The sequence below is a fragment of the Labrus bergylta genome, chromosome 4 (genome assembly GCF_963930695.1).
Source record: "Labrus bergylta chromosome 4, fLabBer1.1, whole genome shotgun sequence".
Lineage (NCBI taxonomy): Eukaryota > Metazoa > Chordata > Actinopteri > Labriformes > Labridae > Labrus > Labrus bergylta.
In genome coordinates this window covers 20,632,868-20,658,347 of record NC_089198.1, presented here as the reverse complement: position 1 = coordinate 20,658,347, position 25,480 = coordinate 20,632,868, and the positions used below count along the sequence as shown (strand labels likewise).

The following is a 25,480-nucleotide window of genomic DNA, read 5'->3' as shown; positions in this document are numbered from 1 at the left end:
AAATAAGTTGAACTTTCATGGATAAGAAGAAACCCCTTTAGACGAATTGGGGTGTATGGCTTCAGTTTATTTTGCAGCTCTTTCCAGTAGAAGGGTGTATTGGATTGAAACTTTTCCTAACCAAGTCAAAAGCTGGTTGAGATCTAATGTCACCGTTGTTGACTTTGAACTCAACTAAGGACTATAAATTACTCATCACACAAAGGTATGTTGATGTTTCTTTAGAGGTCTGTGAGCATTTGACTTTTTAATGTCACTTACGGTGGGTGAGTGCCATAGCTTTGGGAAATTAGTGAAAATGCATCCAGTGGTTTGTGGGTATTCACAGTACAATGAACAGAATAAAACATGTTTATTGTCAATATAAATTTATGGACATATGCCTAGCATATATATGGACACTGAGTTGGTCATTTATTATTTTGCCACCCACACTATCATATTGCTCCTCATCAGATTTAGAAGCCAACAAGAAATCAAGAATTCAGAGTAAATGTCAGCACCTGAAACTATTGAGACGTATAAAGTTTAGTTCAGAGGGGCCAGGTACTTTGGTTTCTTGGAGGTTTCACTGGGCCCTTTAAGCTTGGCTAGATCAAGGAAGTCAATGTTTAGATCAAAGCTTCTGTTTTTGGATATTAATCCCTCTCCCACCGGGTTTACAGTGCTACATTGTCTACTTTGAGCCTCTGCCAGGTGGTGTGGTCACTACAAGGGGTTTGTTCTCTGTAGCTCTTATATGAGATGTTATTCATCACTAACAATGTGTGAGCTTGTGTTTATACACTGGTCACGTATGTACACGTGTATCTTTGTGTGTAATTTTATAGTCCTGCTGTTTGTGTACAAAGCAACACCACTTTAGTGGGTGTGTTGTAACCTGGAATCATATCCCCCAATCACAAAGAATAAAGTCTTGCATTGTATACCGGCTGCTTTATTTCATATCCCTCAGGAGTCATGTAATCTGTGCCTGCCAGCCCACCTACCTCCTAATAATCCCCTGTGCTTTCTCTCCCTTGTTCTAGTGATGACTTAAAGGTGCAGAAGTTGGGCTAACAGGGCAATATAAGGACAGGGGAAGCCTCCATCCATCACTAGCTGGAGGAGATGGAATGAAGAGTCAACAGCATCTTCATCAGCAGGTTAGATTGACATAATGCTGTTGTATCTGTCTGTCTGTCTGTCTGTCTACCTGCCTGCCTGCCTGCCTGTCTGTCTGTCTGTCTGTCTGTCTGTCTGTCTGTCTGTCTGTCTTTCTCTATCAATCTTTTTTCTTCTTCCCAACATCTCTGTCCGTCTTTCATCTTTCTTAACACATCCAGTTGAGGCAGACACCAATGAGTCAGGTTCTGTTGATTTCTGCCCGTTGCGAATTAGGGTGTTTTGACAGTTTTGCAAAGTACTTGCTCATTGTTTTTTTTAATGTTAGGTCACTGTAATGGATATTCCAAAGAGCACAGTTCTTACCTGCTTCTTATTTAGGATGTCTGGAGATTAACTTTTGTAGGTATTTAAGGCTAAATAAGGAAAATTGGTTTACTGATTCATGATATTTGTTTTCTCTATTTCAGATGTCTAGCAACAATACAAATAACAAATGTTATTTCTAAACACTTTACATAAGAGAAGGTCAAATACCTTACTCAGCAGGTTATATTATTTATAAAGTGTCAATTTAAAGGGGCTATATGTAACTTTCAAAAATACTGCTGATCATATTAACAAGGCAACTGTAATCTCTTCTTTCTCTCATACAGAATTTGGTGTCAAGCCCTCAGCATGCCATCCTCTCGTCTAGTCTTATTGTCTCTCCTTGTGGTTCTGATGGCCATGCTGACCTCCAGCGCCAGAACCACACGCTGGCCCAGACCTCAAAGCACCAAGAAGCCCCCTCGAGCTGGAAGCGGAGGTGGAGGATTTAGGCGGACAACCACCACTACCATGTCCCCTTCCAGTATGCACACAGATGAGACAACTGAGGTCATGATGGATGCCTACTCCCTGTCCCCTACAGATAGCACCACCTACTCCAGTGACACTTACCCCACTGATTTCCCCACTGATGCCATAGCACCCCCAGGTAACAGCCCTGGAAACTTCACCCTCGACTACAACGAATGCTTCTTCAACTCCTGTGAGTGCTGTCCTCCTGAGCGAGGCCCTGCAGGGCCTATGGGAGAGAGAGGGTTACCAGGACCACCAGGAGAGAGGGGCCCTCTTGGTAAGAAGGATTATCATTTCAGCTTTTGTATTGTGAAATATATCCTGCTTCATACTTCTTCTTTTTTTTTCAAGGGTTACCAGGAGGTAAGGGGGAAACAGGGCCCCGAGGACCTCCAGGACCAGCAGGACTACCTGGAGCCAATGGACTCATTGGCGACATAGGTACAGCCGGGCTTGACAGCAGGACAGTTTCTGATTGTGGGCCAATTTGTCTCCCTCTCTGCCTCCTTACTTTTTTGCAAACACTGTTTTTGTACAAGTTAGTTTTGGATGTCACTCTCTACACTTTATTTATCAAAACTACCACAGGTGATAAAGGAGCTCAAGGACCAATGGGTGGCCCTGGTACCCCTGGGATCCCAGGAAAACCAGGAGAGAGGGGTATGTAGTATTTTATGAGAACTTTGGAAGAAACCTTTCTGTTAAGAGTCTGCATTTGTCATACAAGTAAAAAAATAAACTGAACTAAACTAATATATGAAGCTTATCTCAAAGATGTTGAATGATACAGACAGAGATAAGATAGAGTAAGTTATAAATACACCCTTTAAATGTTTGTAAAATGTATATTTATATGTATATATAAATGTCTGCCTATGTGAAAATGTTTTTTCATAAACCCAGGTGATCCGGGCCCCAGAGGAGAGAAAGGTGAACGTGGCTTCAGTGGTCTGAAAGGGGACCCGGGAGAAAAAGGAGAGCCTGGCCTGAATGGGACCAAGGGCAGCACCGGGCGAGAGGGGCCTATGGGTCCCCCTGGGGTAGCTGGAACAAAGGGTCAGAAAGGGGAACAGGGATTCTCAGGCGAGCGTTTACCAGGCGAGAAAGGGGATGTAGGTGAGCGTGGGCCCCCTGGTCCAAGGGGTGGGTTGGGGCCCGCAGGCGTTAATGGAACTAACGGTGCAAAAGGTGCAAGAGGGGAACCCGGGCCCCCTGGAGGGAAGGGGGAAACTGGTGCAAGAGGACCTCCAGGACCTCCAGGAGGGAGGGGGGTGGTGGGGCAGAGGGGGGAGAGGGGGCCTAAAGGAGGGCGTGGGCCTCGGGGCCCTAAAGGTTCGCCAGGGGAGAGTGTGGAGCAGATTCGCTCTGCGTTCAGTGTCGGCTTGTTCCCCAGCAGGTCCTTCCCTCCACCCAGCCTGCCTGTGAAGTTTGACAAGGTTTTTTATAATGGGGAGGGGCACTGGGACCCCGTACTTAGTAAGTTCAATGTCACCTACCCAGGGGTCTACTTATTCAGCTACCACATCACCGTACGAAACCGGCCTGTACGTGCTGCCCTAGTGGTGAATGGGATACGGAAGTTGCGGACTCGGGACTCCCTGTACGGCCAGGACATCGATCAGGCATCGAACCTGGCACTGCTGCAGCTAAACGAAGGCGACCAGATATGGCTCGAGACGCTCAGAGACTGGAATGGGGTGTACTCCAGCAACGAGGACGACAGCACCTTTTCTGGCTTCCTGCTTTATCCAGACTTAAAGAACAAACCTCCTGCTGTGGAAAACATGTAACTGTAGCTCTTATTGTAATTTCCTTAAGCCTGTTGCACTGCTCTGCCAGATTAATGTGATACAGCTCATTTCTGCTGGCTAGTGTCATGCTTGTCACACCAAACATTCTGCTTTCCTTGCTGTATTTGTAGATGGATGAGGCCATTAAAATTGACTTTGCATGAAATTCATCACCCTTGAGTTTTATTTATGCAGAAGCAGAACCAAAATTATTTATACGCTATTAGTTATTACAATCGGAATACAATAGACAAACTGTGTCTGTGAGGCAACAATTGAGGTAAAATAATCCATGATTGCATTAGGTTCCCACTAGAGGGTGTAAGGTGCCCAAGTTTTGTTATGAGAAGAGTATTGTTTGAATCAGTACAGAGACATCAGTAAAAAGATTTTTTTTTTTTTTTTTTTTTAAAGGTAATGAAAGTAAATGCAGTAAGGTGAGGTTTACATTACCAGATCCCATATTTCAATAGTAAACACTTGAAAAACACAAACAAATTACAAAATGAACGTGTTCTGAACCACATACTGAACGCAAAACAATCAAGACAAATAACTAATCCTTCAATGCAGATATTTTTCTCACAACATGAAAAGAAAAATATTGAAGACTGTAATTATTGTCACTGCTATTTTATTTAAATACTGCATTTGGTTCAATATGTGACCATGATGATTTACTAGGCAATAGGCATGCTGGGTAATACAACTCTGAAGCTATACAAAAAATTAGGTGTTAAAATACTTGTTTTACTCTCTCATCATCACCACCTACTTAAGCTAGTCTCCAAGGGGGTGCAGACCCAAAGGAACACAATAACAGATTTTTTTTCAAATAAAACACCACCACCCAAAAGTTTATACAAGTAAATATGATTCCTCATTGATATTACACGAACAACAGATTAGCTATCTGAGAGCAGAGCAGAGGGGATAACCCTCTGTAGCATAGAGAGATGAATGCACTATAAATTATACTCTACTGCACACACTCAGTACAATAAAAAATAGCACTGACTTTTACAAATACTATATCTCGTTAGACTCTAAACTGCCTTTTTCCAGAACAGAAATGAAAATAATTTATTTTCCAGACCAACAATAAATCTTAATGGTAAATGTCCTATCTTATTTCTGAGCGAGGTTACGTGGCGTTTTTATGTTGTGGTGCATTTTAAGAGTAGGGAGACTGCATTGCAGAGGTTGAACTGTGCAGCATCATACTAATTACAGTATGGGGTTCAGGATATAGGATACAACAACAACAACAACTGCAACTACAAATCTCATTTGCTTTATTTCAAACATATCAGGCAACTCACAATTCATCTTTGTACATGGAAAAAAAACTCCTGTTTCTGCAGCATGTTTTTTGTCACTTAGTCTTAAACCTACCCTGCTGCAGCTGTTTCACACATTTATAATAATATAGAAAAATCAGTCTCCTTGTTGATGGTCTCATTTGCTTTAATAAGCCACATAGAGACATCAGTGTTAACTTCAGTCTGTTACATAAACAGCTAGGAACTCCTCCCAAGAGCTCTCATTTTGTTTTGGACACGTGTGTCTATACGATAAACTATTCCAGATTCCCTCCATTCTGTGTTATACATATCATGCTGTTATAGCATGTTAGGTTTTCTTTTCAGGAATATCTGAATAATTGAAATCATATATTCATTTTGGCGTGCCTTTACGCTGAAGGACTGTCACATTGGTCTCTAGGTACATCTCACACATCGGTCCTTATGTTACAAAATAACATAATGGGCCCTATGTCTGTGATAGATGTTTATAAATATATGTGTCTCTTTCATTGTCATATAGCTGCATGAGACTTTCTCCCTCAGTTTTTTCAGCACAAAACACAGTAAGTCTCATGATTGTCGCGTTAGGCACAAAATTGACAAACAAAAGCCTATACTGTATAATTACATGATACCGTACCATAAAAATTACCTGGGATTGATATTGTTTAATTTCAAAGATAGCTTGTATTTCATATATCCATGTGTTTAAGGAAGGAATAATAGAAAAGCAGGTCATACTCTAATTTCTTTAAAATCTAATGTCAGAGCTCATACTCTAAAGGATTGAAGTCATAAGAATACAAATTAAAAATGCTTCTCATTGAAATGTAAAACATTCAAAAACATTTGTCAAAATAAAAGTATAGTTTTTAATTGATAGGCTAGATTCTGTCCGTAAATAATCATTTTTGTGGTTAAGTTCATCATTGGGTTTGTATATTAACAGGACTCCAGGTTTGTTTTTTTCATAAGCCAAGTCTTTTTCAAGGCAAAAGTTTAAATCCAATCAAGAGACTTACAGATAGATACAATTGCACTCTGGGAAACATTTATGGCGATTTAAATGAAGGACAGATGTAATATTTGTTATTAACAACTCTAAAAAGGAATGTAACGCTCTCAAACTTGCTAAGGAGGAAAGCCCAGTGTGGCATCCCCATCTACTATAGAAAAACATCAATTTACCACACATGTCCACCTTGTTTAAGCTGCTGTCCATGATGATGATGTTGGTGTGTGTGTGTGCGGGTGGTGTGTATATTTGTAAAAAATTGTATTTGTTTGTTTGTTTATAGGCCTATCTGTGGATGTGTGTGTGTGTGTATGCATTTATGTATTTTCCCCTGCTCGGTGTGAAAATATAAATAACTACCTTGGCGGTGTGTGCAGTGTAATCTGCTCCCAGCAGGCTGGATTCCCACTGTGAGAAAGACAGTATATTGTTCCTGCAGCAGCACAGATAACAACTCATTAGCATACTGAATCATTTGGCTGCAAGAGCCACTCTGCCACCCATCTGCACTGAGCTGATAAACACACACGCCTGCTCCCTCGCATACACACACACACACACACACACACACACACAGATCCATGCAGACCAAGCACACGCACTCACTAAAGCCTGCTCTAACAAACACACAAACATGTACAAGGCAACAAGCCTCCTCTCCTTCCCTCCCTTTCAATCCCTCACATACACACTCCCTGGATCCTCTCTCTTTTTGTGCGTTTTTGGAGAGTTGGGAACATTGAAGCAGGTAAATGTTTGGCAGGCATTAACCCCGAGAACCCCTCAGTCGGTCCCCGCACAGGAGGGGTCTCCAAACACCTGGATGTCTCTGATGCCCTCTGGAAGCAGTTATAGTTTTGAGAACGTCAAAGCTGCTGCTGCTGCTGCTGTCATAATGCTGGAGTTATGGAAAAAAGGCAAGCAGACATCAAAATAGTGGAATTCAACTCTGCTAATTTCTTTTTAAATAACCACAGGCTGGTGAGCATAAATTTCCGATTGCGTAAGTGAATAACTTGCAGGCTGTACGGTTTTGTACAGACACATCAGCCTGCAAACGACTGCAGCGGAGGCTGTCCAAACCACTTTCACAATAGCAGGATATCCTGCAGGTCACCGAGACACGTTAACCTCTGCAGGAAGTTGTCACTTGTTGGGGGGAAGTGAGGATTCAAGCGTTCATTGGGGGAATTTCATGAGGAGGTGTGTGGTTTTAACTTCTTGCTCTTTGTAAAGAAAATTAGGGAAACAGTTGCCTTTTGGGTCGTTTTGTACCTTTAGGAATTTATCAATAAGGGAAGTTACAGTAACAGCCTATTAAGATAAAATCAGATAAATGTTATATAATGTGGCAAAAAAGTAGGAAATTTCCTTTTTGGGAAATGCATCGACTGCGTCAAAATTAAGTGAAACATGCTTGAGTAAAATCACATACCAGGCTTCTCTCTCTGTGTTTTATTCAGGGGTTTTGTATAAAATTCATCGCTTTAACATTGGATATATTTATAGATACAGCTATCATACAGCAAATATGTCATTACCAAACGTACAATGTCCCTTTACTGCAATTCATAAAATACCATAGTTAACAAAGGTACCAATATAGGCTACAAGGTTCTGCTGAAAAAGCAGAATTACCAACAACAGTGAGCAATACTTAACTGCATTTGTGAAAAACTGCTGGTGTTATTATGATATTAACACTGTGTGTGTTAGTGTGTGTATGTATGTGTGTGTGTGTGTGTGTGTGTGTGTGTGTGTGTGTGTGTGTGTTAGTGTGTGTGTGTGCACGTGTGCTTGTGTGTGTGTGTGTGTAAAATGCGGCAATGAAGGGATTTATTTGTGTACCTTACTAAACTACAACTGCATTACAGTTTTAAAAAAAAACATTGAAACATTCATATCAAAAGGACTGCATGAGTCTGTCAAGATATCATATGACTCATAATTTGTACACTTTAAGAAACACTGCATTGCTTGTACCTCCACAGCTCTTTCAAACAGATATTTTTGACCCAGCAGTGAAACTGTTTATCCGTCTGTCGCCGTATTTGGTGCGATTTTCACCACCAAAGTGTAACAGAAGTAAATGGTACCACATTTGATGTACTACATTGAGTTCTGAACGTCTACCCATTTTCGCATCTCTCCAAAAATACCATTTTGCTCGTAAACCCAGTGACAAACACACAAAAGTACATCTTAAACCACATGACTTGAACTCCAGTCACTGTTGTTACATTGTGCAGTGGAAATATGATGCTATTTACAATACATACGCAGCTGCATGGGCACAATAGAGTCAAGTCCAATCATTTACGGCCTCAAACTGAGGCAAACTTAATTTTGTGGCATTATTCCATAACATTGATTTTCATTGACTTGAAGCACTCGGCAGCAAGTTGGATCTATTCTGGCTGCACCAAAATCTAACCAATATTATCATTAGTTTATCATTGGACTTTTTTTTATCAAGTGTCTTGTGAGTGATTTTTGGTTTAATTTTAACCTGTTTTTTTTGCATATTTTGTTTACTTTTTTGTGTTTGTACTTTTTTAGAATATCCAGTTTTGGGATTTGAAAAAAACACACACAATTTTAAACTGCCGGTCAGTCAAAGACATGAGACATGCAGAATTTACAAGTCTTTTGTCAGATCAAATTCAACCAGCAACTAATCGAACCAAGCCTCGGGTGTAGTTTGAGGACGAGAAATGTCCACATGATCAATTTCGAAACCCCATTCCCTCTCTCTCTCTCTTTCTGTATGTGGAGATTGATTCATTTCCCTACACTGAACCCCTCAAAGCTAATAGTTCCTGAGCATATCCTCCTCTTTTGTTAGTCCATCTAATTGTCATCTTTCGGTCTCAGGTTTTTTGTTTGTGGATTTTTTGGCTTCAGCATCATCGGCGACTAGAGCCATCTGTCTGGCGCCCGTTGCGCCTCAGATCCCGAGTTGCCAAATGCAGTGGGGGCCCTCTAGAAGCCGTTAGAGTCCTTGGAGCCGGAGGTGAGTCCTGGTCCTCCATAAAGCTCTCAGGACTGCCCTCAGCATCGCCATCAGGTAAGCTTCCGCAGCTCGAGCTCGGTGACATTGTTTCCAGAAGATCGTCCCTTGCCAGGCCCACCGACGTGTCCTGATGTGCTCCTCCTTGAGGGCCACCCTCATGGGCCCCTATCAGCAGCCCTGTTTCCCCGTCTGTTGTGCTGTCAACGGTCCTTCCTCCGTCCTGGTCCTCCAGCAGGTTGGAGAGGAAGCTGATGTACTTCATGGCGAGCCGAAGGATCTCATTCTTACTCAGCTTCTTGTCCGGGGGATGTGTGGGGATGAGTTTACGAAGCTCTGCAAATGCCCCATTTACGTTCTGCTGCCGCCAGCGTTCACGACTGTTTGTGAAGATACGGCGGACAATCTTTGGCTGGCCAGCTAGCAGAGAAAAAACAGAAAGACAACGGGAGAGAATAAGGTCAGGAGCAATTGACAGGTCGACAGTAACCCAAATAACATGAAACGATAACTTAGAACAAATAATGCAATCTTTAAAACGTCAAAGCAACAAAAGTGCAACATTTACAATGGTGGAAGTAGCAGCAGAAGAAAAGATGCACAGGAGCTTTGAGATAAAAATGCATGAAGAAGAAACAAATACTTTAAAATCCTAAAGAGTTAAGTAACACAATTTTCCTCCGTAATATATGGCATTTTTACATGATGGAGCAAAGAGGCTTGAAGTAATACGATGCCATTTGCCAATGTACTATACATAAATGTGTGGTTTGCTACCATACATTCATAACTCAGGAAATTGTGTGAGAGGGAGAAGATGATCTGTACTACATTTTATGCACTTTTTCATTTATTTAGGTATGATAAAATGCCTCAGTGCAGGTACTCACATCCTACCAACTCCAACAATGGTGTCTTCCAGGCTATTGTCGCCCTTGGAACACACCCAGTCTATCTTAATCCTTCAGCCCACTCTGCAGTAAAACCTTGGCATGAAGGCAGCAGCAGCACCCCCATCCTCCACCCCTGAATGTGGCAGTGAGTGGGCAGCAGTGGAAAGCATGTTTCAAATGAAATAAACCTCAAATCCTCCTACATCCAGCTTACTTTAATGGTGTGCAGGTACATGTATTTCACATTCTTATTAGCAACACTCATTTATGCTGTGAATTAGCAAGTATTTATTCATGCAGGTTATACAGTGAATATCCCTTTTTGCAAAGCATCTTGTGCAACCCTCAGATTAGGTACAGCATAGATCCCTGTCAGTGGATGGATGACAATACAAATGTGGAGGGGATGTTTAGTGGACTTATTATTGGCAGAAGGAGGACACAGCAGAAGTGCGTCTTACCATACTTATAAAGATCTAAAATGCGCCTACCCTCGTCGAGTTCAACCTCATAAGGCGCCGGGCGGCGCTTTACCCTGTTGCTGGGGTACATGCTGTACTGCTCCGACTCCCCTCCAAGACTAAGGCAACAGAAAGGAGACAAAAAGTTGAACAGGTATGAGAAAACTAGATTTTTTTCATTTTATAATTCCCGTCATTGTGTAAAACCTTTAACTGTCCTTGCAACAACAAACACATAGTAACACACACTCATAAATTACATATTGCTGGGCTTTGGTCATCTGTAATAAATGCAAAAATAGGTGTTCAAAATGTGAACTTAATGAAGGCTATGCACAAAAAGCATTATTAAGGCACAGTAGCCAAATCCTGCAAGTCATCTACCTGCATTCAAACTTTCTATGTTTATCAAACTGAACATATAAAACGTTTGAAAATTAAACTATATGATTCTTCTTCGGTCTGGACCTTTACCTGTTGATGGCGGCGAGAGGCTGCGCCAGGTTGTAGAGCATGGCCCGGGCCGGGACAGGAAACGCGTTAGGGCTCAGTTGGACCATTCGAGCGTCGTCTCGTTGCGGCGGCGGTAGCGGCAACGGTGGAGGTCTGCGAAGTTCTGTGATCGGCACCAAATGGCTCTCAGTCCTATGCTCGAGCGCTTTTATAGCGTCCCTCCTGGAGAGCTCGATCACCGGCACTTCCCTTTTCAGGTCAAGGGCGTTGTGAGAGGCAGTTTCCTTGGCAACGCCGTTGATGATGATGCTGATGCTGGTCCCGTTGCTCGAGTTCTGCAGAGGAACGTCATCCGTCTCCTCAGCCCCCTTCAAGCGCCCTCCCCTCTCCCTCTCCCTCTCCTTCTCCTTCTCCTCCCCCTCCTCCACCCTCCTCGGCTCCTCGTGCTCCTTGTATCCGTTCTGTCTGGTGATGATGATGGAGGAGTCCTCACGCTTTCCAGGACCGGCCTCTGCATCAGGACTGCCAGGACGAAGCTCTGGCTGCCGTTTTTCCATCATTTTTACACCGTCAACAGGCGCTCGAGACCACTACGTCCTAAAAAAGATCAGACTCGCCTTCATTGTTCAGCGCGTAATAGCCTTATAGACAAAATAGATGTAAGAGTTTTTTGTGACATGCAATAAGAAATAAGAACATTCCACTTATTGTCAACTATCTATATAATCGTTATTAAGCTCTAATAATAACGATTATTGAAATAGTTGTAGGCTATAGCATATAGGCCTAGGTTGTCTTCATTTTTTGAAACCTATCGCAAACAAACACGAAACACTTAATTAAATTAAGCTTGTTTATTGCTGCCTGTATATCTAAAAATATATTTATTTTCTTTTTATTTGAAATAAATAAAAAATCTCGAATATAGCCTATTCTTTGCAAAGATGACAACTATTAAATACAATTAATTAACGAGGATTCTTTCACGTGAGCTTATAAAGAACCGAGAGCTTGTTTTAAAAAATAATATATAATAGGCTAGGCTACATTTGTAATTGTGTGACTTTTATAGCCTGTTTCTAATAAGACTTGCCTCAAGCAACCTTTGTATTCGTCTAAAATGTTGCGCCTATCGATATTTAAAATGTGACTTGTTATTTACACAGAGCTTTATCTTCTCCCTCCATGAATGTTTTTTTTTTTTCTCTCCCTTCTATGAATCTCTTATCTAACGCTCGCTTGGCCCCTCAGCACCGTTAAATATCGTTAAATCCTCTACATTTCTGCATGTATGTAAACCCACGTTTGCGCTCACACTGAACTATATTAAAAGGACATTTCGGCTGCTTTTTATTCAGTGCTGAAAATGATCGTCTCATTGAACACTTTTGGATGCCAGAACCACGAAGGGAGCCTTTATTCTTCGTCGACACGAAAACAGCAAACAGCATTCAGCAAAAATCCAAGGAATAAGCCCGTAGAAGAAGAAGAAGAAGAAAAAAAAAACAGTTGGACCTGATCATTTCCATCGGCACAGATATCAGACTTCAAGGTTGTTTAATTTTCGTTTTTATCGAGATGTTGGGCCGTGGAGTTGTCGTTATTATAATAGAGAATCAAAAGGCTTGCTATAATAAATACAATTGGCCTACATGCAAGTAAATGATTATTTTGTGTTTAGTTGATTCGATAAACGCCATGAGAATATTATAATAAACGAATAACAGAGCGCTAATGAGAAAACGTAGGCTACTTTTATTTCTGGGAATTCTCTGTAATAGGCCTCGCATCCGTTATGACATCCCGTACAGCCTCAACCATTCGATCGGACAATAGCAGAAAATATAGGCTAAGTATTTCGCTCATAACACCAAGAAAATCCAGACAAGAGCAATCCAATTAGAGCCTTTAGAAACAACAAACGTGGCGGTTTAAATAAAGAGATGTAGTGTTATTTTTTTTACTCACCGTTCCAGCCGTGTTGTTGATGTTACTGTGTAAGTGGAGCCATTTTGTGAGTGGGTCATCCATGTCTGAGGTTTTTCTTTTTTTTTTTTTTTCCTCTGCCAGTTGTGGAGCAGTGTGTGTGTGTGTGTGTGCGTGCGTGTGTGTGTGTGTGTGTGTGTGTGTGTGTGTGTGTGTGTGTGTGTGTGTGTGTGTAACTGAGTTATTCCTCGCCGCATCCAGCGCGCTCCCTCAGTATGGGGAGCGGAACACAGGCCGCAATGTGGCCGAGAGAGATAAGCGCACGGCAGCGGCCTCTTCATTCCCGATAAGCCCCTAAACCCATTATTTATGAAATGATTCATTATTATTTGGCTGTCGTGGGCTATATAGGCTTGTGGAGGGCAAAGCATTAAAAAAAAAAAAAAAAGAAGCAAACAGGCACAGCGTAACGGCCTGTAACAACGTAAGGTAGTGTAGTACTGTAGCTTGAGCTTTAGTTGAGGTGTTTTAATTTTTTTTTATTAAAGAAACAAAAGCTCAGGTTAAGCTTCGGACCTATTTATAATTCAAACAAAGGGCTTTTCGCTAAGCCCATTTATCCTGCAAAAAGATAGCGCTAAGTGACGATAGCAGAGGGTCGTGTGTCTTTTAGCCTATTTTCTTTTCTTTTTCATTTTATCCCAAAAAGAGTAAGCTATATCCATTTTCCATTCCTGCGCCCTGAGGCTGCACGTGCTACTGATACAATACACCAGTGAGCTGACGAGGGTGTAATTATGATAACGATGCCTTAATAGAAAGGGATTCAATTCTTTATCGATTGATTGATTAATAAATAGGGGAATGAATAAATGTGCTGTTGCGTGTAATTGCTGGTGTTAGGGGCCTCGCATGGTCGGCGGTTCCCCGGGGCCAGTGGAGAGGCATCATGGCTGTGGGAGATAAAAGCGCGTCAGCTCCTGGACGCATCAGATAAAAGAGCCGCGCGCTATCAGAGCGAGTGCAGGACAGTTGAAATTGTAGCAGGTACATCCTAATAACGGATTTTTTCTCACAGCTTTTTTATTTTTGACAAATAAAATTGTGAATTTTAAATGGTACCATAAAAGGGCCTTAATATAGATAGATAGATAGATAGATAGATAGATAGATAGATAGATCAAACACGATACACGGATTTGAGTCGTATATTTATGTGTTAAAAAAGAAAACAGCTTCACACTCAGCTCAGTCACGACCTTTAAACAGACCTGTTGAGGCAGCAGTCACGACCAATATCCTCCATCCTGTTCCTCACAACAGCACAGCTTCAAGTAATCTCTTTCGACTTTTTTTTCTTTTGCATCTAAGGACACCATTCGTTCCAGGATTTCTCAGTGCACAAATGTTAAAATACATGAGCCTAGCTTGCTACAGCCATTTGGAAAAAATTTTTGAAACATCTGATTAAACATAGAATACATCAAGTGAAATTATTGAAATTGAAAAAACTATATATATATGCATAATTAAAGGATGTGGTACATTAAACAATAACAGTTTGACAAAATATATTATTTTATTTATAGAAGCAAACAGTATCCGTTTCAAAGGGTGATAGAAATAAAATATCTCAATCTGTGATACAGTAGGATACCTTTTTGTTTAGTATTTGTGTTTCAGACAATAATAAACCTGTCAAAGCTTGTGCTGACAGCTCTTTCATCTGCAGGTCTCAAGGCCCTGAATGACATTAACAGCACAGCCTCAGACATGTCAATCATCATAATTAAACAACCTGAATCAAAGACACAGTTTTAGGAAATGACAAAAGACCTAAGAAATGAAGATCACCTCACTAAGCATTTAAGTTTTTACACTATTACACTTGTACTTTTTTTTCAGTAACTTAAGACAAAAATAAATGCAGTCATCCTTTTTTAAGGAAGAGTTTTTAAATAATAAATGAAAGATGAGGTAAAAATTCAGCTACATTTAAATGAAACTATTATTAGGCTATTAGGCTAAAGTGAGACCTAAAAAAATGCATAAAAACAAGTCATGCTGGATTGGAATCCTTATTCCCTGACTTTACCATCATTAAAATAACAATAGCTATTCTAAAATCCAGTTAATAACTAATTTTAGCTGTCTGTTAATGTATTTGTAAGCCATTAACATGGGTTTGCACTCAAAGGAAAATTACCTGTAAACCTGAGATCCTATATGTTTGTATTTTAACTGCAAATAATACACACTGGCTAGCTGACATCGGCCACAGGTTGTAGACCATAAGCAGGGTTTGCAGTGGTGAATTTATATCCATGGCTCTGTGCCACGTCTTTCTCTCCACTTAGCGCTGTATGCGTCTGGCTGGCATGATCCGAAGAGAGGCAGTGCTCTCCCTGGTCATGAGTCGTGTCACCTGGTCCAGACTGAGGCTGGCCACCACCTCTCCATTCACCTGAAGGATCTCATCGCCGATGCCGAGGAGACCAACGTAGGGACTCTCACCACTACCGTCACCCACTTTCTCTACATACACCCCTGAGAAGAAAACAATAGGCGGGTAAGAAGGGTGAAATAAAATGAAAGGAGATAGTTGCATGGCGTAAGAACATTTCTTAGTCTATCCAATCTGTCTTTTTTACTCTTTATTCCTTTTATCTTAAAGTTTGACAACATTTAAATGAAACATATCTTCACAGTTAATCACAAAAATAAAACAACTGCTATTCTATGCTCTACATTTCAAACTGTACAAGGTAAATGTTGATTTAAAGAGTTACCTGTATCTGGTCGACCTTTGCCTCTTGAGATGACAAAACCGAAGGGGCCATTTGGGGGTCTGACAAGCTCCAGGAGGAGAGTTCCATCAGGAAAGGCTTGAGTGACCCGGCCCACTGGACGCACCATTCTGGAGGTAAGTACATCTTCAACACTCAGTGCCCTATGAAGCTCAATCTGAGGGCTGTCAGGGCTGCAATAGCACAAATTCAACTTTAATAATCTGTAACCAGAAGTAGTCAAAATGTTTTATGCAGATATACACCTCATTTATTTTGTTCTCTTTGTGTTTATTTACACTAAAATTTTCTTAGCCTACCTGGGTGCCAGGCCATACGGTATCTGCACCTCTCCCAGAATTGTTGAGCGTTCTGTTCTTCTTTCCAAACTCTGCACAGATGAGGCTTTGCGCAGTTGGGCCAGTGGCAGCACCTAGTGGCAAATAAATGGCACTGTTACAAACTCTTGTTTTTCCATTTTGGCAAAATTCTCCACAACAGCTATTGGAACTGGAAACTTTTTGCTCCAACACTAACTGTGTGTTTTGAACCACACACATCCGTAAAATATTGCCAATGCAATTGGCTGGAACAGAAAGTTGTTTCCATTTTTTTTAGTGTACTTTAACAGCTGCCAAGAGGACAACTAGGACAGAAGGTGGAAGGAAACAACCTGGAGAGCATTTTTCATGCTTCTAGAGTCAGGCGCAATTTGTAATACTTCAAAGCCTCAGTTGGTCCACTGTGGCAAATAAGTAGTGAAAGGTACTTCAAAGCTTAATTTGAAGTTTAAAGAGATGTAAATAAGGTTTTTTCCTCCCTACGGCCTACTTTTCAAGGTAAAAATCTATTTGATGTTTGTTGTTGATGTTCACATGAAAGTAAACAGAAGACAATAGCAGGTCCAGCATAGCAGTCCTTGAACAGAACATGGCATGAAAAAAAATTCTCACTGGGTGCAGGGTTTGCAGTGAGGGTGTCCTCTGGATGCGGCTGGGAGGAGGTGGTCTGCGTGTGGGGCTTGGTGAAGTAGAACTGGCCCGGGGCGGAGCGGGTATACTGAGCTGTTCCATGCTGCTGGAGCGTCCTCCTTTCACCAGTCTGCCAACACTGTTCAGACCAATGGAGGAAAAGAAGCGACGCAAGAAAAGCTTTGGCCGTCCATCCATCTTTCTGTAATGTAGAGACATTATATTCTTATTAGGTGGTAATATAGACTCAAATGTTTTATCTAAGACACAGTAACTACTTCAACATCTCTATCAGCCAGCAAACAATGATAATGATAAATAAATTATTTTGCAGATCATGACGTTGCATACAGTCTTCACAAGTAAACCTTTTTGTTACCACAAGAGGGCAGGATTGTCCTGTTTCCGAAATACCCAGTGCAACAAAATCCTGTGGACTGTTAGGTCACCAGACTTCACCAGCGACTTGTTTTGTCTTGTCTTACCTGGACCCGTCACAGTTCTCCTCCCATACTGCCTCGGCTTTCAGGTGTTCTGCTCTCAACAGCTCTGCTCTGAGGCCCTCAGTCCGAGACAGAGCCAGGCCCCGAAGAGCAGGACGAAGCTCAGGACCAGAAGCAGAGTCTCCAAGACCTGCTGGGAGATGCACTCAGCTGATGTCAAAGAATTATTTTAAAGTGTTCTGTCACATGTTTAATTCTCTTCTATCCTGATCTTTTCCGCTTTATTATACTCTAAGAACAAGATTAAACTTTGTAATATTCAATTTTGCTCTGGTCTACTCCATAGAGTTTGTTCTACTCAAAGAAGTTCTGTTTTATTCTCTTCTGTTCTGTTTCCAATATAATGTATGTATTTTTTTCTTTGACCTTAATAATGATTAAGATCATGTCAACTAGACTTTTCTGTCTTTAGGATGATGAATACCAATTACCTGGCATAATTAATTAAACTTTATAACATTTAACTGAATTGAATGTGCCTTTACAGTATTATAAGAATGAGTATTTTCTCTGACCCTGCTTTAAAAGAGATCTTCCTGAACTAAAGAAACATAATGCTCTATTGCTTGTTTTATGAGCTCAGTACAATGATCTGGATATCGCCTAGACTTGATCTTTTAGACATGCACAGCAGATTTTTGTCTGCACTAGATACATGATCAAAAATGTGTTTGGTTTGGTCCAGGGGAGAGTCTGGGTAGGGCATGCAGGAGTATAGGGGGGTGGGGGCCCTTTGTCATGATGATTGCTTTTGTTGACATATGATTGGGAGTACCAATCAGCAGTATCAGCAAAAGACTGGAAAACAATAGACAGGCTAGGACAAAACAGTATTTAGTTCTTGCCAAACCACAACCTTTAATGTTGAAAAATAAAGCCAATGCAAAAGAACTGTAGTTCCTCAAGTGTCCATTCAAGGCTGACTGTTAAAGTGTGCAAGTCCAATACACACCAATGCTAAATGCTATTTTGACAGCAGAAATAAACATGTGAACCAGCTTGTTAAAATAAAAATGTTCTCAATAGCTAATTTCTTTATGTGCACACAGAGGGTGGGGGATGATATATAGGCTAAGACCTATGCATAATAGAAGCATGGCGGGTGCGTTGAAGCTGTTTACCAGGAGGCTGAAGGCCCACCTCAGCTCCTAGCCTGTTACTAGGTTGCCCGAAATTAGGGGGAGTGAAAATTCCCAATATGTTAAATGCAATTATTGGCCTCAAAACTATGCTTCAATAACCAATGGGTGACATCACTAAGACAATGTCCATGTTTAATACAGTTTATATTTAGCACAGAGTCTCTATGTCACCACCATAGACTGTAAATAATAAGGTCACCACTCACCTGTTCCGTCCGGGGTTGAATCCCAGACTTCAGAAGACGGCAGATCAGTGGTGATGCGGGCTGGGGAGTACCTGAGGGTGGAGGGCCTTAAACAGGGTACTGGGATGCTGGTTGCAGGAATCACTTGGGTCAAAGCTACCAGAGACTCCCGTCCTGTATCTGGTGAGTCCAGGTGCTGGGACTCTCCCTCGCTTCCCTGATCTGAGGTAATTTGGAACTGAACTGTGGACTGCCCTGCTGCAGAGCGATTTCTGGAACTTGACTTCAAGGCAGATTTTATAGGCAGTGATGGAGCAGAGGATTCCCGTAGTCCACCGGATGCTTTCAGCAAATGGGGCTCTAGAGCTATGGGGCTGCCTGGGGCGAAGGAGACAGCTCTTTCCAAGTTGACCCTACTCCTTGGATTTGAATTACGCCGCTGTGCCCAAGATGGACCATACGGGCCGTTGCCAGACTCTATCCGACTTTCTCCTTTCCTGCTCCTTCTCCTAAGTTTTCCAAACCCTGAGGATTTCCAGCCTGTGCTTCTCTCTTTACTTTCCCCAAGCACATAAGCCCCAGCAAAAGTGACAGTTAGAGACGCTTTGGGACGAGTAATCACCTCTGGCTTGCTTGGAGGCACCCAGTTAGGAGAAACTTTTCCTCCTCGTTGGTCCTCAGGGTTGCCTAGAAGCTGCGGATCCAGCTTCTGTGGATCGGATGTTGATGAAACTGGCTGGGGTTCCCTCACTACAGAGCCACATGCCTCACATTTCTTCACTAGCACTATTATCTCTTTAATAACTGTTGTAGGTTCAACATTGAGGCCAACCTCTTCTGGCTTTTGTGCAGGAGGCATGGAGACACTTCTATGGCCTCTGCTCCGCTCTGAACTGCTGCTGCTAGAATCTGTTTTACTCTCTTTACTCTTGGACTTAGGCGCCCCAGGCCTGCCTCGCTGTCTTACTCTATCCAAGTACCGAGACTCTGCTTCCTTTTCAGATTCATCTTCAAAGCGTACCCGTGTTGGTGAACAACCATACCGTCTGGATCGAACACCATTGTCTCCAGGGGCAATATCTCTTTGGTTGGGGATGGGGAGGGGAATAGATACAGTTTGGGGTGTGACATCATCTTTGGTTTGAACAGCTTTCTGCAGTACCACTGGACTGGGAGGCTCATCTTGCGTAGTCTTTCTGCAGGGTGCACACAACAAGTGCATATTACAAACATTTTAATTCAGCAATTGTCTGCCACAGAAAGACACTTGTTTCAAACACTTTTTCATAGTTATATCTTATGAAAGTGAGGCAAACTGAAAGCAAAAATTAGTTCAAGTGTAATAAATTATTTGAGGCCAATAACAATAACCAAACCGTGTATCCAAACCACTCCAATCCACATCTTTAACAGTTTTTCGTTTATTTAATCTTAGCCTTACAAAAAAAAGGCTGACATAAACAAGGTTATCAAAAAGTAGAGACATATGAGACAGAATGAGTAGGAAACTAAAAGTAAGAGACATGGGCAGTGCATTGAAAGAATATAAATAGGATCTCAACAATGACTCACACCAATGCTTGACGTATGCAGTTTCAAAGACAAAAAAAAAAGACATTTGTTGCCTCCAGCATCTAACTTTTGAAGATGACAGAGAAGTCAAAGCCTGTATAAGTAGATGCAGCCAACTTACTCAGCAGACCTCTGGTTGGAATGGGAGCGTCTGGAGGGGCAATCGCCTTTGACATGATTGGAACGAGCCTTTAGCCGGGCTCTCTCCAGCAGGCGCTTGGCTTGCTCATGTCTTGGGCTCAGGGGAAGCTCATCACTGATTACAAGAAGTGACCTGAGGATGAAGAGAAACATGAAAAAGTGCAGAAATAACTCATTTAGGCAATGTATGTGTATTGTTTGTTGTGACATATCCAGCAACATCATGTTCCCCACAGCTTGACTTAACATAGAGTGAAATCCAGCTGTGTTGTCCTAAGCTGTTTTATGTAACATCAGCTAGAAAGACTGGGGGGCAGTGGCAGTGAGCAGCAGAGAGAAACGTCATCCATCCATCCTTATGTCCAGTGGTTAAGCTACTCTGCATTGTACTTGTCTTTATCCCCTGGCCCAGTGATAAAGATAGCATGCAACAACAACCATGTGGATTATCCTTGTAATGGCCTGAGCCTGATTCATTCTCTCCTGGGTGTAAGGCGGAGAACACATTGTGTTGAAATAGATTATAGTTGCATGTCAGTGTCTTATCCCAACACTGACAAACAGTTTGATTAGCAGTCAGTTTTGACACTTTAAATAAAGCCTTTGTATTCTCAGATAATAATGATGATGACCATAATGCACCATATAAATAGCAATAAATACTACATTTAAAATAGTGCCACCATTGAAGAGAGTTTTCTAAAAGTGGTGGATCACCATTGACTGTACAGTACAAAAAGTGGATGTAGTCTCAATGATGTCACCCATTGGTTTCTGAAGCGGTCCTCATAATTGAAATGCTATCTCCATCTAACTTTCAATCAATCTAGTAACAGGCAAAGAGGTGGAGCTTAGGCAGGCCTTAAGCTTCCTGACAAGCAGTTATGTGTCCACCTGTCAGTCATCTCAGCCATGCCTCTAATTATGCAAATGTATGCATTACTCTGAGCCTTAACATTATAAAATCATATAGGTTTTGACCCCACCATACATTTTTTTCCAATCGAGAAATGATCTGTCTGAGCCCAAAACAATTTCTAAACCAGGGTTTAAACATGGTTTTTATTCAAATGCATTTTAATTGGCTTTTGCAGCAAGCCTCAAGCGGACACTCACTTAATTAACAGATGACCACTTGGAGTATGGCCTGAAGTTATTGTCTTGTCCAGTCAACACTAATAATAAGATAGTTGGACTTAATTGCTATTGTAACATACTCCAGCATGCAAGTCTCTTCTAAGTTCAAGCTTCAGTTTTCTTTTTGGGTATAATAACAGCGTAATTGTTATTCCATTACAAGTTGTACATTTCTATTTCTTAATTTCTACATTCTATTTCATTCATGGATCACTTCTTGAGCACGATTTAACCTGCTGTCGCAATGTATGTTTTGATTTCTAAGTGGGCAGCCTCTCTGACACTCTCGCTGCTCTAAATACCCACAAGTGGAACTGTAGGAGTGGAATTTATGAGATGAAGATATAAATAGTGCACAGGCGTTGTATGTCAGCATCCGTACCAGGACCATAACGAAGCATTACATTACTCACCTCAAATAGGGTTCAAGTTCCTGATCAAGAATGGCTGAGTCAGAGCTGTCCGAACCCCCGTGGGCACCTGAGTCTGGCAACATATAGAGAACAGAAGTCCATATTTCAGCAGATCTGATGTGAATACAATTCATTGTATTTAGAATTGTTAAAGTGCTTCAAAACTATATTTGTATCCCTCAACTTGTGCTATTAAAAACTGCATTGTATCAAGGGTTAAATGGTATGAAGTGGGTAAACAGTTACTGGTAAAAGAGCCATGAGACAGAATGATACACATGACCATGAAAGTATTTAAATTATTGGATGTAGATTTTTCATAGATCTGTATGCAATTAGATTCAGTGACAGTGACTCATCCTATTGTCTTACAATATTACAATTGTATTGTCTGTATAAATAAAGTTAATGCAACTACCGAAAACACAGAAGAAGGAGTTTTCTCAGAGATAAAGATAAAGATAAACTTTATTGATCCCCCGTGGGGGAAATTTGTGCATTACAGCAGCTCCAGAAAACAGGGGACGGGAATAGGGGGTTGATTTACCCATATGTCCAGTACTGACTGTGCTACAATCACATACATGAAACATACATGCAGTATTATGCATGGTTTGGGAACACACTAAATTTGGCACTGTACATGTATACAGAGACATCCATCAGCCCACAGACGGAGATACAAAGGAGAGACACTTACCCCCACTGCTTTCATTGCTAATAATAGCAACAACCACATGCACATCTGCACATCTGACATCTGTTCAACACTGGGAATCAGCTAGGTTACATGTACAACAGCATGGGGCTTGCACAAGTAAATTTGATTGGTTGGAGAAACTGGAAAGCTTATAAAACCTTCATTAATGTATAAATGCTGCTTCTGACGCTTTAATCTTAATGCAAATTCCCTATTGACTTCAAATTGCAAAGGTTTTGAATAAGTCCTATGCAGCAAAGGCAAATCAGAGGCATACAATGAACAAGTAAGCCTTTATTCAACTTGTAGTGACTGTCGTTTAGAGTATTTATGTAAGGGTTATTTTATTTATATCACAATCAGTTTGTAAGATATGACACAATCCAATTATAAACTAACAACAAAATTAAGCTGCTAGAGATCAAATATTTTCCAATTATTTTGCCCCACCCATTGGTGGTAAGAGTTTTAAATTTGACATTAATCTCAAGTGACCTACCTGTACCTTCCACTCTGTATGTTGTGTCTTCATAGTTGTCTGCACTTTCTCCTCCACTCTGCTCTCTCTCCTCCATGTAGTTCTGTTTCCTTTCCCTTAACCTTTCATAAGCCCTCTGCTTCACCTTCAGTTTCTCATCAGCAGAGAGCAACCCACTTCGTGAAGACATGCTCTCCCAGCTGTCCGAGCTGCACAGTTCCAAGGCCTCTGTCTCCTTCTGCACACACCTGTCCAGGAAACACTCAACACTGTCTGAGTGTTTGAACTCGGCAGAAACAGCGCAGTCATCGACCGAAATTCCAACATCGCTCCTGGTTCCTGTGTCTTCTGGTTCAGACTTCTGAGGCTCTGTCTGTGCTTCTGCCTGAGTATAGTCTTTCAAAGGTAGAGTGGAGGATATGTTGTTAGGGCCAACGCCATTGAGAAGCAATGTTTCAGGACGTGCAACTCTCCAGAAGCCTTTTGGTGGTGCCCAGCGTCTGGTTGACATGGAGGAAGAAGTGGAGGATGTTGCAGAAGCAGAGCTGGCTGCAGGAGAAGAGGGGAGAGTAGGGAGAGAAGGTGGAGGAGGAGATGGCTCGTCCTTACTGCTGCTTGAGTTATCAGACAGAAGACTTTCCAAACTGGTGCCCTCATCGAGCCCATAAGGCTGGAAACTGACATGGCTCTCATTTCTTTCTGACCTCTCTTCTTCAGTATCCTCTCCCTCCTGAATTAACTCAGCTCCTTTTGCTTCAGGTGGTGGGCTGTGGATCTCCAACCTGACTTGCACCTCCACCTCCTCCTCTTCATCGCTGCTGCTCAAGATCTTTGCAGCGCCTGATCGCCAGGAAGAGGTAGGCAAAGATACCTGACACTTCCCTCTGGGCCTCGGCCTAAGGAGCACTTCGGATGAAATCTGCCCGACTGGACTGCTCCCTACATCTGCGTTTAACCTCTCTCTATCTCTCCCTCGTGTCCTTCTCTGTGTGAGTGACTTCACCTTGGTCTGTAGTGCATGCACAGCTGAATTATGAGGAGTAGGAGGAGGAGGAAGCTGGGTGCTTAAAGAGGGTGAAGGGAAAACAGGCTCAGGGACTGGGCCAGTGATGAGTCCCCAGTTAATGGGAAGTCCCGTGGGTAAAGGAGAAATGTATTGTGCTTGAATGTTATCAACCACCTTCTCCTCCTCCATCTGCTGGTCCTGTACAGAAAAGTGCAGAAAAATCCTTTTAATAGAAAACGTCTGTTTTTAATAGCATGCATTTAAAACCATGTCTCCTATACATCTGTTTTTGTCTCTGTCTGATCTGCCTGGTGAGAAGATATGTAATGTGGTTTCAGTCACGTTGCTTTATCCACAGATTACTTTGCAGTGCACAGGATAATCCTTCAGAATGAGAGTTAGCAACTGCTCACCGCAACTGAACCTCTTCTCCAATGAACAGTGTAATAACAGTTTGTCATCAAACAAAACTTCCAATGTAAATCAGCTCCTATTTAATATAAAGGTTTGCAAATGCAAACTATGCATTATGAAACTAATTAGGTAATTTAAACAAATGTTCATCAACATTATCAGCAAGGCAGGTTTCAAGACACATTGTTAAACAGAGTAAGTTGCATAAATAGACCAACATGAAAAGTGTGGGTTGGGCTACCTGAGTAGTTAGTGCAGACGTTGTTCTTTATATAACAAATCCAGCGTTGTCCATCATTTGAAAGGTCCAATACATTCCATTGCAGCTGCTCAAATAAGAGTTACCATTCATTCTGAAACCTGCGTGCAGATACTGCAGCGCGCATCTGCAGGTCAGTCAGCCACACGAGCAAAAAAGACGGAGCAACTTTTCCCTCTGGATAAATAAAGGAAATTACATTTTCTCAATGACTCTTCGTGTCTTCATGCTGTTCTTCCACTCTCTCTCTCTCTCTCTCTCTCTCTCTCTCTCTCTCTCTCTCTACACAGCTCCCGGTCCGGGCAGTGTCAGAAGAGCCAGCGGCCTCTCAATCATGATTGGTCCGGTAATCCCTTCAGAAATCAGTGGGGATTAGACAAAAATGGAATACAAAAATGCCTGCTTTAGTTTCGTCCTTGCCCCACGAACCTGTTACCGAGTGAAGCTCTCTCTGTTGCGTAAGTAGGCTATACACACATCGACTCCCTTCACACAACAGACTCGTAACCCAATGAAAAAAAAAAAGAGAGAAAAACTAAAATGGTTTGATAGGTTTTTCTTCAGCCTAGATATCAACATGGGGACATGTCGATGTGTCTGATGATACGATGTGTTATGAAAAATATAGGCCACTTTTTTTGCATCGTAAAAACAACTGTCGGCTTATTCCTATTTGTCAACAGAGCTGATCCCTCCCTCTATCGCAATTTAACCACAGCTCCCCTCTCCCTCTCTTCTGTCTATCTGTTTTCATAGGCTACACACACACACACACACACACACACACACACACACACACACACACAGCCTCACGCACAGTCAGTCTAACTGGGACAAGGCTCTTCTTGCCAGTTCTCACAATCCCCAGATGTGGACAGACTTTGGCAGATGTTGTTCAGTATTATTTTTGTGCCTGTGTGTGTGTGTATGTACATGCCGTGTCATACCGGCAGAGGGCGCCATAAGCACAA

The 25,480-nt window shown here is 41.8% G+C and overlaps 3 protein-coding genes and 1 long non-coding RNA gene across 8 annotated transcripts; 2 read left to right on the top strand and 2 right to left on the bottom strand.

Moving 5' to 3' along the window:
* Nucleotides 1-189: 189 nt before the first annotated feature.
* otol1a (otolin 1a) lies at nt 190-3,926 on the top strand. The gene is made up of 5 exons (XM_029280305.2): nt 190-1,145; nt 1,761-2,224; nt 2,299-2,388; nt 2,536-2,607; nt 2,851-3,926. The coding sequence occupies exons 2-5, from the start codon at nt 1,783-1,785 to the stop codon at nt 3,735-3,737; spliced, it is 1,491 nt and encodes a 496-aa protein (XP_029136138.2). The 5' UTR covers nt 190-1,145; nt 1,761-1,782; the 3' UTR covers nt 3,738-3,926.
* Nucleotides 3,927-7,481: 3,555 nt separating this feature from the next.
* On the bottom strand, nt 7,482-13,828 carry tal1 (T-cell acute lymphocytic leukemia 1). Of its 3 annotated transcripts, none has more exons than XM_065954030.1 (4): nt 12,845-13,828; nt 10,898-11,517; nt 10,424-10,542; nt 7,482-9,489 (listed from the first exon to the last, which is right to left on the bottom strand). In XM_065954030.1, exons 2-4 carry the CDS (start codon nt 11,434-11,436, stop codon nt 8,966-8,968), a joined length of 1,182 nt encoding a protein of 393 aa, XP_065810102.1. In that variant the 5' UTR covers nt 11,437-11,517; nt 12,845-13,828; the 3' UTR covers nt 7,482-8,965. The 3 variants fall into 3 exon arrangements, with proteins under 3 accessions (XP_065810102.1, XP_020504978.1, XP_065810103.1); XM_020649322.3 differs by having other exon boundaries at nt 10,898-11,473; XM_065954031.1 differs by having other exon boundaries at nt 10,454-10,542; nt 10,898-11,473; nt 12,845-13,822.
* Nucleotides 12,270-16,689, top strand: LOC136179062 (uncharacterized). Its single transcript, XR_010666336.1, has 4 exons — nt 12,270-12,428; nt 15,160-15,371; nt 15,568-15,725; nt 16,551-16,689. It is a non-coding gene; the product is annotated as an uncharacterized lncRNA (long non-coding RNA).
* On the bottom strand, nt 14,357-25,274 carry si:ch211-13f8.1 (uncharacterized protein KIAA1614). Of its 3 annotated transcripts, none has more exons than XM_065954024.1 (10): nt 24,492-25,274; nt 22,852-24,034; nt 21,653-21,725; nt 20,083-20,235; nt 18,411-19,585; nt 17,045-17,192; nt 16,542-16,761; nt 15,909-16,021; nt 15,592-15,782; nt 14,357-15,349 (listed from the first exon to the last, which is right to left on the bottom strand). In XM_065954024.1, the coding sequence occupies exons 2-10, from the start codon at nt 24,023-24,025 to the stop codon at nt 15,156-15,158; spliced, it is 3,441 nt and encodes a 1,146-aa protein (XP_065810096.1). In that variant the 5' UTR covers nt 24,026-24,034; nt 24,492-25,274; the 3' UTR covers nt 14,357-15,155. The 3 variants fall into 3 exon arrangements, with proteins under 3 accessions (XP_065810096.1, XP_065810097.1, XP_065810095.1); XM_065954025.1 differs by having other exon boundaries at nt 17,045-17,195; nt 22,858-24,034; nt 24,492-25,273; XM_065954023.1 differs by having other exon boundaries at nt 17,045-17,195; nt 24,492-25,271.
* Nucleotides 25,275-25,480: the final 206 nt, after the last annotated feature.

Bases quoted from the DNA above. Each gene is read 5' to 3' on its own strand.
- otol1a (XM_029280305.2), top strand. From the start codon at position 1,783: ATGCCATCCTCTCGTCTAGTCTTATTGTCTCTCCTTGTGGTTCTGATG. The intron at 2,225-2,298 runs GTAAGAAGGATT...TTTTTTTTCAAG, and splicing joins AGGAGAGAGGGGCCCTCTTG to GGTTACCAGGAGGTAAGGGG. The intron at 2,608-2,850 runs GTATGTAGTATT...TCATAAACCCAG, and splicing joins AGGAAAACCAGGAGAGAGGG to GTGATCCGGGCCCCAGAGGA.
- tal1 (XM_065954030.1), bottom strand. From the start codon at position 11,436: ATGATGGAAAAACGGCAGCCAGAGCTTCGTCCTGGCAGTCCTGATGCA. The intron at 10,543-10,897 runs GTAAAGGTCCAG...CTGTTGCCTTAG, and splicing joins CCTCTCGCCGCCATCAACAG to TCTTGGAGGGGAGTCGGAGC. The intron at 9,490-10,423 runs GTAAGACGCACT...TTTCTCTGCTAG, and splicing joins TTTAGATCTTTATAAGTATG to CTGGCCAGCCAAAGATTGTC.
- si:ch211-13f8.1 (XM_065954023.1), bottom strand. From the start codon at position 24,025: ATGGAGGAGGAGAAGGTGGTTGATAACATTCAAGCACAATACATTTCT. The intron at 20,236-21,652 runs GTGAGTAATGTA...CTTCATCCTCAG, and splicing joins GAACTTGAACCCTATTTGAG to GTCACTTCTTGTAATCAGTG. The intron at 15,350-15,591 runs GTAACTCTTTAA...TTTTCTTCTCAG, and splicing joins CAAAGGTCGACCAGATACAG to GGGTGTATGTAGAGAAAGTG.